The 10661-nt window shown below is 38.4% G+C and overlaps 1 protein-coding gene across 2 annotated transcripts; it reads left to right on the top strand.

The window, feature by feature from the left end:
* The first annotated feature begins 8513 nt into the window (after nt 1-8513).
* LOC130470493 (uncharacterized) lies at nt 8514-10661 on the top strand. Of its 2 annotated transcripts, none has more exons than XM_056840714.1 (3): nt 8514-8955; nt 9127-9302; nt 10014-10661. In XM_056840714.1, exons 2-3 carry the CDS (start codon nt 9229-9231, stop codon nt 10399-10401), a joined length of 462 nt encoding a protein of 153 aa, XP_056696692.1. In that variant the 5' UTR covers nt 8514-8955; nt 9127-9228; the 3' UTR covers nt 10402-10661. The 2 variants fall into 2 exon arrangements, with proteins under 2 accessions (XP_056696692.1, XP_056696693.1); XM_056840715.1 differs by having other exon boundaries at nt 8532-8955; nt 9134-9302.

Below are 10661 nucleotides of genomic sequence, written 5' to 3'. Positions count from 1 at the left end.
TACTCTTAAGAATTTGAGTTGCTCTACAACTATTAAATTCGTAAAGATTGATTTTACCAAAACGCGTTTTAATGATTTATTTGTAAAAATCTATCTTTTGAAAGAGTCCTAATTATTGTTGAATTAGAATATAGGGTTTCTAGGTTAAACACTTAGAATCATATAAATAGACCTCAAGTTCTTTACGAAAGTTTTAATCAGACTTATCAACATTAATCCGGAAGCTTTCAGGTATCACCTTAAAGTCTTAATTTTTAGAGTCTATTCCTGTTCCCATATAAGAGCAGTATTTGTTACATGGTTTTATATCTTGTGTTTATTTTAGTTTAATATCTATTCGTTACAATTGAAGTGTTGAGTTATTGTATGATAAGCCTGAGTCAGGCTTACTTGAGCAAGAGAGAAGATCTCACGAGAGATCTGTGAGGTGAAGAAGTTGAGGGACTGTTTCCATAAGGGAAGGAACAACGAGGGGTTGTTCCTAGTTATCTGTAATCAGAGGCGATTTACAGATTGTGGCCCTGTAAAAACTGAGTTGTTTTGCCTAATTAGTGAAAGTGTTTAAGTCCCCAAAGGGGCCGTGGTTTTTTTCCTCTCTATTGGGCCTAGAGAGTTTTCCACGCTAAATCTTGCTTGCATATTTTACTGTTTCTGTTCCTAGTAGTTTAATTTTTGTAAAACCGTAAAATATCAATTCACACCCCCTCTTGAGGAACTCTGTGAAACTAACAATTGGTATTAGAGCCAGAACCCTTTACTGCAAGTAATTCTGACAGGAAAAACGATTCTGGAACAATGAACACTACGGAGAAACTGGAAGAGGGGTACTCTACACAAAGATCACCTATGTTTAGTGGAAAATACTACTCTTATTGGAGAAACAGGATGGAGATTTTTATCAAAGCTGAAAACTACCAAGTTTGGAGAGTCATCGAAGTAGGAGACTTCCAAGTCACTAAGCTGAACACCTCTGGGGAAACTGTTCCCAAACCTATTGCAGAATTTGACAAAACTGACTATGAGAAACTTCAGCTCAATGTCATGGCTGTAAAAATACTTCACTGTGGACTAGGTCCCAACGAGCACAATCAAGTAATGGGCTGCAAGAATGCTAAACAAGTTTGGGATATGCTTCAAGTCACCCATGAAGGAACAAATGAAGTCAAAAGATCGAAAAATGACCTCTTAATGCACCAGTATGAATTATTCTCCATGAAGACTTCTGAATCAATTCAAGACATGATAACTCGCTTCACAAACATCATCAATGAATTGAATTCTCTGGGAAAAATCATAACTCATGAGGAACAAGTAAGAAAGGTACTAAGAAGTCTTCCTCAGGATCCTTGGATGGACAAAGTTACTGCCTTGCAAGAAACTAAGGACTACACAAAATTCAACCTGGAACAACTGGCTGCAGCTGGATCTCTCTTAACCCATGAGCTACAACTGAATGCCATACCCTCAGAGAACCCAAAGAATAGAGCACTGGCTCTAAAAACTGAAAATGATGAAAACTCAGAAGAAGATGAGGAGACTGCACTATTTGCTAGAAGGTTCAGAAGAATGTTCAGGAACTACAAAGAAGAAGATCATCGAGGCAAACCAAATCGGAAATTCTCCAAAACTGACAATGGACGTCACAAGTGTGGTAACTTGGAACATCACATTAGGGATTGTCCTCTCTGGGAACAAGAAAAAGGAAAAGGAAATGAAGCACCCAAGGAAAGATTCAGAGACAACAAGAACTCCTTCTCCAAAACAGAAGTAAGAAAAGCCATGATTGCTGCATGGGGAGACTCATCCTCAGATGAGGAACAGGAACAACCAAATGAAGAAACCGCTCACCTATGCCTTGTAGCTGAGCACGAAGAAGACGGTTCTCTTTCAAATAAAAGAAATGTGTGAGGCTCTGCGAAATGAGAACACTTGGCTAAAACAAGAGCTGGTTGACCTAGAGATAGCCAAGACAAAAACCCTCTACAAACAGGTGCTAGAAAGAACCCAACTAGAACTAGTCAAGGTTCACCAAGAAAAGGCTAACCTAGAAGGAGAACTAGCAAGAAAGACTAGGCACAGAATAGAAGGAACACCAAAATGGATAGAAGAAGCCCGAACCAAACGAACAGAAGGGTTGGGATTCAATCACAAGCATCACCCTAGAAAGACCAGAGTTGATCTATATAGCGACATTGTTTGTACCTTCTGTGGACTAGTTGGTCATTATAGAGTCACTTGAAAACCAAAAGGGCTTGGAAAAGAACATCAATCTTACTAAGACTAAATGGGTAAAGAAAAATGATCTAATTCCAAGTAAGGAACCCAAGCTATGCTGGGTTCCTAAGAACTCTAACTAAACTTATCATGCAGGTCGAAGTGAGGGGGAACAACACATGGTACCTAGACAGTGGTTGTTCCAAGCACATGACAGGAGACAGGAATAGATTTCTCTCACTCACAACCTACGAAGGTGGAAGTGACTTTTGGAGACAATAAGAAAGGTAACATCATTGGAATTGGCAAGGTCGGTAAGTCAAAGTCTCACTCCATCGATAATGTATTTCTAGTTGAAGGTCTAGGACATAGTCTATTAAGCATTTCTCAATTCTGTGATAAAGGAAATTATGCAAAATTCTTCTCAAATAAATGTCTGATCATCAACAGTAACACTGAGGCAGTGAAGTGATCCTAGAGGGACAGAGAAAAGGGAACACATACGTGGTCAATCTCAACTCTGTCCCTCACTCCAATTTGACATGTCTCAGCGTTATTGAAGATGATCCATTGTTATGGCACAAAAGATTTGGTCATGCTAGTCTTTCTCTAATGAATAAGTTAAATTCAAAAAATCTAGTTACAGGTCTTCCAAATACAAAGTTCGCAAAATTATCAGTCTGTGATTCCTGCATCAAAGGTAAACAAGTGAGAACATCCTTTAAATCAAAGGGAGTAATCAGCACAACAAGACCGCTGGAACTGATACACATGGATTTATGTGGACCAATGAGAACTCAGAGCAGGAGTGGAAAGAAGTATGTACTTGTAATTGTTGATGACTTCTCAAGATACACATGGGTGATTTTCCTAGCTAGCAAGGAAGAAACATTTGAAGAGTTCTTGGCATTTGCCTCTAGGGTTCAACGTCAAAGCAATCACAAACTGGTCCACATCAGGTCAGATCATGGTACAGAATTTCAAAATAAGAAGTTCGATGACCTATGTAAAAATTCAGGAATAAATCATAATTTCTCAGCTCCAAGAACACCTCAACAAAATGGGGTAGTAGAAAGGAAGAACCGAACTCTTGAAGACATGACAAGGACAATGCTGATTGCTAGTGGACTCCCCAAAAGTTTCTGGGCCGAAGCTCTGAACACTGCATGCTATATACTTAATCGAGTACTAATCAGAGCTATCAAGAACAAAATCCCATATGAATTGTACAAGGGAAGAAAACCCTCAATAACACATCTCAGAACCTTTGGTTAATTGCAAATGTTTCGTCCACAACAATGGAAAGGATCAACTGGGAAAATTTGATGCACAAAGCGATGAAGCCATATTCTTAGGATATGCCTCAAACAGCAAAGCATATCGAGTATTTAACAAAAGGACCATGTGCATGGAAAAAAGCATTCATATTATATTTGATGAAACTGACTCCCAAAACTTTGTTACAGGTACAACCACTGATGGAAACTTCGAACTAGGACTTACAAGAGAAACAGAAGATGAAGAGATAAGAAAAAAATTCTCAAACAGAAGAACAAGCTCAAAATGAAGAAACACCTGAAGATGGCACAGCTGAAGAGGAACAGATACAGACCGAAGATCACACAGAGCCAAATGAACAAGTGGAACAGCTTGCTGAAGAAACAACTACACCATTCCAACCCAGACCTTGGAAACATCAAAGCTCACATCCACTCGACCAAATAATTAGTGATCTTAGACGAGGAACAACAACGAGATCACAACTCAAAATTTTTTGTGCTTTCTATGCTTATTTATCCATGATTGAACCTAAAAATTATAAAGAGGCACTAACTGACTCCGATTGGATCATTGCCATGCAGGAGGAACTTAATGAATTTGAAAGGAATAAAGTATGGCACCTTGAACCTACACCATTGAACAATCGAGTAATAGGTCTCAAGTGGGTCTTCCGAAACAAACAAGACGAACATGCAACGATCACCAGGAACAAAGGCAGATTGGTTGTAAAGGGGTACAATCAACAAGAAGGAATAGATTTTGAAGAGACTTTTGCTCCGGTTGCCAGAGTGGAAGCAATACGCATACTTATAGCATTTGCATCATACATGGGGTTCAAACACTATCAAATGGATGTAAAATGTGCCTTCCTAAACAGAATTCTTAAGGAGGAGGTTTATGTGGAACAACCACCAGGATTTGAAGATCCAGAATATCCCACACATGTTTACAAGCTGGACAAGGCACTATACGGACTGAAACAAGCCCCACGAGCATGGTATGAACGTCTCTCTCATTTCCTACTAGACAATCAATTCAATCGAGGTAAGGTTGACAGAACCCTGTTCCTTAAATCAAAAAATACTGACATACTAATTGTTCAAATCTATGTTGATGATATCATATTTGGTGCTACTAATGAAGATCTTTGCAAGGAATTTTCTGACTTAATGCAGCATGAATTTCAAATGAGCATGATGGGGGAACTAAACTTCTTCCTAGGTCTCCAAATTAAGCAAACGGAACAAGGCATCATGATCCACCAACAGAAATACATCAAGGATCTCATCAAGAAATATGGAATGGAGTCCGCTAAAAGCAATCACACTCCAATGGGTACAACCACGAGACTAGATGAGGATCAAGAAGGTAAAAGTGTAGACCAAACAAGGTACAGACGTATGATTGGCTCGTTACTCTATCTCACAGCTAGCAGACCAGACATTTCCTTTAGTGTAGGGGTCTGTGCCCGTTTTCAATCTAACCCTAAAGAATCTCATCTTACAACATTCAAAAGAATTCTAAGATACCTAAAAGGAACTGATGATTTATGCTTATGGTACCCTAACTATGATCACTTTGACCTCAAAGGATACACAGATGCTGACTATGCAGGTGATTTAGTAAACAGAAAAAGCACATCAGGGATGGTTCAGTTCCTAGGAGCATGTGCCGTCTCTTGGGCATCAAAGAAACAAAACAATGTGGCCCTATCCACAATAGAGGCTGAATATGTAGCCGCCGCTTCCTGCTGTTCTCAAATGCTATGGATCAAGCAACAACTAAGAGACTTCGGTATGAAATTAAAATGTGTTCCTATACTATGTGACAACACCAGTGCTATCTGCATATCAAAGGATCCAGTTCATCATTAAAGAGTCAAACACATTCACATTCATCACTATTTTCTAAAAGACTACGTGGAAAAGGAACTAGTCAAGCTCGAATTCTGTCCCACAGAAGATCAATTTGCTGACATCCTAACCAAACCATTAAACAGGGACAGACACGACAAACTAAGGTTAGAACTTGGTATGATATGAATAAAATGATCCTTTTTGCCCCTACTTATCTACTACTTTTTTCTGGAATTAAAAAAAAAAAAATGCTATTTTTTTACGTTTTTCCTTTTATTTTTGTGAATGGACTAACAATCAGACTCAGATTGCAAAATCCAGCTGTGCATAACCACAGTCACGTCTGCACATTTCTAAGGTAATGACACTTGTTTACTAAGCTTGCATTAATTCTAAGTCTAAGTGGGAATGCTAAAAATGAATGGAAAACATTTAATTTGATTCATCGAATCTTACAAAACCCGGTGCATGCATTACTATTCACTTTTCTTCACTCAGACACGCTTCCCACACTCCGATTCCCAAAACACAGCTCTTCCTATTCCAATCATTCCGCCTATAAAAATCGCGGAACATCCCCTCTTTCTCCTCAAATCCCTAAATTTTAAATTTCAAAATACAATCTTATCTCTCCTATTAAATCGCACTACCACCCCTATATAATCATGACCCTCTATAAACTCCAATTCCCAAACCCTACAGACTCTTCTTTTCCCTCCGAACCTATAATCACCGTCATTCCTCTTCAAACAATTCACCCAGAAACCATGGCTCCCAAGCAACCAACTCCCAAACCACCAGCTGCAAAATCCACCGCAAAACTCACCACCAACAGAAGTTAGTCTTGAAAAGGGAAATTGCTGCATCAACTCAGGGGGGACCTCACCTTCCGATGGAGAAGAAGGTAAAAATCGAACCCACAAAATTTTTCTTTTTTCCCCCTGATCGTATGCTCCCAGGTCTTAGCAATGATTTTGCTTGGTGTCGAGAAGTAGGGTTTGTCGAGTTAATGGAGTCGATCTATAGAATCTCAAGGTTGAACTTATCTTTTTGAAGTTTGTTCTAAAGCTTGCATGTGTCCTGAAGCAATGGGGGAATTTCGCTCAAATTTCATCAATAAGAAGGGGGTTTGTCAGTCTGAAGTCAATGGGAAGCAATTTAGTTTCGATGCTGAAAAATTGGGTTCCTGGTTCAAAGTTCCAGTGTTAGGAGAGGAGGTCTATCACAAGGGGAAGGGTCAAATCGAGCTGGGTGGTGCAACAGTGAAGGAGGTGTTCTCCTATTTTGGTGGTCAGGGTAAACACCCAAAAGCTCTCAACCAGTATATATGTTCTAACTCCCTTTCAGAAGGTCCTATTCAATGTGGTTCGACGAGGTCTTGTTCCGCGTCACGACAAGACACTAGTGGAAAAACAATCATTTGCATCACCACATTTGCCTCGCACATTTAAACATGTGACGCAATTGACAGTTCTAAGCTTTAAAATTAGTCATTTGCGTCGCAGAATTATTAATCTGCGACGCAAATGACTCTAAAATGTTCTCAGAGTCATTTGCGTCGCAGATTAGTAATAATGCGACGCAAAATATTACCTCCTTTGCGTCGCAGAATTACTAATCTGCGACGCAAATGACTCTTTAAGTCACCTGCGTCGCAGATTAGTAATTCTGCGACGCAGAGGAGGTAAAAAAAATTCGGAAGTTTTTATATTCCTCACCCACGCGTACTGCACCCTAATTTGTAGAAGAACAAAACAAACAGGCGCAGCTACCTTCACGACTTCACCCTCATCCTCCATCGATCTTCGATCTTCTTCACCCTCATCCTCCATCGATCTTCTTCACCCTACACCAGGCGCAGCTACATTTAGAGAGAGTTTCGCTGGAACCGTAGGCCACAGCCGCCGCCGCCGCCGCCTCCATTGGAGAATGCCCACTGAATAGGAATCGATCCCTGTCTCCATCAGGTACACTTACTTACCCTCAATTTCCATCTTCTTCACCCTAATTCTTCAATTGATTCCCTTATTTACTCAATCAGGTACACTTTCATTGAATTTTGTGGTTACTTTTTTGTTTAATTTGAAAGATTTAGGGTTTCTTTTTTTGGGTTTGGGATTTGGTGAGAAATTACGTGAATTAGGTCACTAATTTCCAATAATTTAGAACAATGAGGGGGTGAGTGTGCGTAATATTTTGCTAGGGATTATGAATTTGTTTTTGTTAATTTTGCGCAGATTTTTTTTGTTCTGACATTGTGTTCATTTGAATGTTCTGTTGCAGTGGTTTGGCTGAATTGAGTCTCGTTTGGGAGTAAGAAGATTTACTCCGATGGTAAGTTTCATTCCTCATGTTTCCAAAATGTATGAGACTATAGTAAGACTTTGAATTATTGTTGTTTGTTCTTGATTAAGCTATACATTTTGGCTTGCAAATGTTAATCAGCTTGAAGTTGTATGAATTCAGATAGAAGTTTGTATCTTTCTTCTTTACTTACTGACTTTGAATAACTCTCTTTGTTTCCTTTTTTTCTTCTTCTTAATTTTAGTTTTCATCCGAAATTTGCATTGTTTGTTTTAGAATGATTGATTGTTGTGATATATTGTGATTTCTTTGCTAGATTTTTTTACTCTTTCCCCCCTTAATTTCCTGGTATATTTCTTGTTGATTTCATAGATGTTTTTATTGATTTGGATTGGTTAGTTAGTGTTATAGTTGAGAATAATGGTTGGTTATTGATCTGGTTAGCGCTTTTAGAGTTTTGTTGGAAAGTTGAGAATTTTTGGTTTAATTTCTGAAGTAGACTAGAAATGTGTCATGAGGAAGGGGAATAAGGTGCAGTGATATACAATGTCCTCTTAATAGTATCAGTTAATGGCGACCAATTTGACCATAGACTGGTCGTTCCAGACTCCAGAACGAACTTGCTTAAAGTTATAGTAAAAAGCCTAGAACATCAGTTAGGACAGATTTCACTAGTACAAAAATGCATAATTGCGTCGGTACATTTGCATCGCACATTGTAATGAGCGACGCAATAGCAACTAATTTGGGTAAACATTATGATTGGCATCGCTATTTAACTAACATGTGACGCAATTTACCCCGTGTAGGTCAATTCAGTCATTTGCGTCACAAATTGCCTTATTAAGCGACGCAATAGACCTGTTATTTGCATCACATATTACAGATGCGCGATGCAGTAATATCTTTTCTTTTTCTTTTTATTTTTCCTTTTCTTTTTCTAATTTTTTTTGGTGCAACACCGTCATTCTTATGACCTAAAATGCTAAGCCCTTTTCCGTCTCCCCTCTACCCCCTTTCTCTTGCATATTCTCTTTCCCAGATCTTCATTGTTGAAAATCCAAAACCTCTGTCTCTCCTTAAAAAAAATTAAGTATTGAGCTTGCCCTTCAAAGCCTTCTTTCACCATACCATCCCAATCTCTCCATTTTCTTTGAAAACTCAAGCTATGCTGATTTGGTATTCAGAGGCAAAACCCTAGGTTCCAGCGGAGCGACGAAGAATAGCATAATTTGAGGAGCTGATTCTATCTCCTCTCCTCGCTCTTCCTTTCACTTGTTCAAATTTCTGATTTCTGGAGGTATTTCTTAAGTTTTCTCGTCAAATATGTTAAATTTCACTTCATTTTTTGTCCATAGTTGCATAAATTTATGTAGGTTATGTAAATAGAATGCTTAATTTGAGTGTTTAGCTAATCGTGAGGAAGTGACATGAGTAGATCTGGCTAACTCAAATTTGATGTCTGTGCAAGGCTAAAGTTTGACGATTCTTGGAAAAATCAAAGAAAAAAACATGCATATAAGATAATGATGAGGATGATGCAGCAAAGGCTTGCGAAGGAAAAATCACTTTGATGAAGAAGCAAAAATTTCGTCACTTAAGATCTGGCAACAATGAAATTTTGCAGCCTCCCAAGAAAATTCGTTGGTATTTCTCTAATCTCTTTTGTCATTTTATTTTGCAGCCTCCCAAGAAAATTTGATGGATTTAATTTTCTGGTTTTATGATATTTAAAAATTTTGATGTATTTATTTTGCTAAGTATGATGGTTTGATGGCATTCTAGTCATATGATATGGGGTTTGAATTCTTTGGTCAAATATAGATTTTCTGGGTTTGATTTGATATTCTGTGGTTTTGGGTTGTGTGTTTGAACCTGTGATTTATGATTTTCATTATTATTGCAACATTACCCAATAGGGAAGCCTGAATCTCAAGTATAAACTGCAACAGATCAGAAACATGTCAAACCAATGTTTATGACAATTTTCATTTAGCCAACTCTATGATCTTTATGCCATTAGCACACGTGGTTAATGATCAATAAACATAATGAATAGGAATTATGTTTTATGCAGCTATATAAGCTTATCTCTTCTTATGAAAACCATTGGGATTCGATTTTGGTGGAATGGCTAGGCTTTCTGAAACATATGCTTTCAGATTTGCTCTTGAACCAAGTTTAAAAAGCTAGTCAAAGTCTCGTTATTTGATCAATTGAGAATTTAAAAGTGGAGAATAAATGAGCAGAATGTACCAACTGAATCGGTTACATGGCTTATGTTCTTTAATCAAGATGAATGAAATTGGTATATTGTTCATTGTTGTATTTCTAATAACAAGTTGTGGCATGGAGCAGCATCGGGGTGCGACACCATGGAGATGGTTTGCAACCAAAGTACAGCTCATGTAATCCTTCTAAGGTCGTCAATTATCTGCTGGCCGACTCTGCCTGGTTCGGTCATCCATTGGGTGACATCTTTCATCCCTTGAGCGTCCGAGCACTGGTGAACATAGCTTCAGCAGCAGCAGCAGCAGCAGCAGCAGCAGGTGTTCTGGCAACAACAGTTATCGATTACAAGCTAGAAGCAGCAGCAGCAGTTCTGGCAGAAGTAGAAAGCAGCAATTCTGGCAGCAGCCAGTTGAAACAAGAACAAAACCAAGCCAGCCTAAAGAGTGTTTATTTTCACCAGTTGCTGGACTTTCTTGAAGTTCTCTGCCTTAACTGTGACTATCACCGTTGGTAATGCATCCCATCTTTGTATTGAAAGTCCTATCTTGATTTGTCATAGATTTGATTTCTAACATCTTCCATTTTTATATCCAGGATAGAGATATTTACTTAAACTTTTATGTTTAAAGTGTAGTTAGGTTATCAACATGTTGGTTGATCTATGGTGAATTTGCCTTTTATTGGGTTGTAAACTGTTTTGACAGGTATATATTAATGTATTATAACATTCCCGGTATTGGGGAGGGTCAAATTACAAAGGAAATATTGTCAAAA

The sequence above is a fragment of the Spinacia oleracea genome, chromosome 3 (genome assembly GCF_020520425.1).
Source record: "Spinacia oleracea cultivar Varoflay chromosome 3, BTI_SOV_V1, whole genome shotgun sequence".
Taxonomy (NCBI): Eukaryota; Viridiplantae; Streptophyta; class Magnoliopsida; order Caryophyllales; family Amaranthaceae; genus Spinacia; species Spinacia oleracea.
The sequence above is the reverse complement of the archived record's forward strand: the minus strand, read 5'-3'. Positions and strand labels throughout refer to the sequence as shown.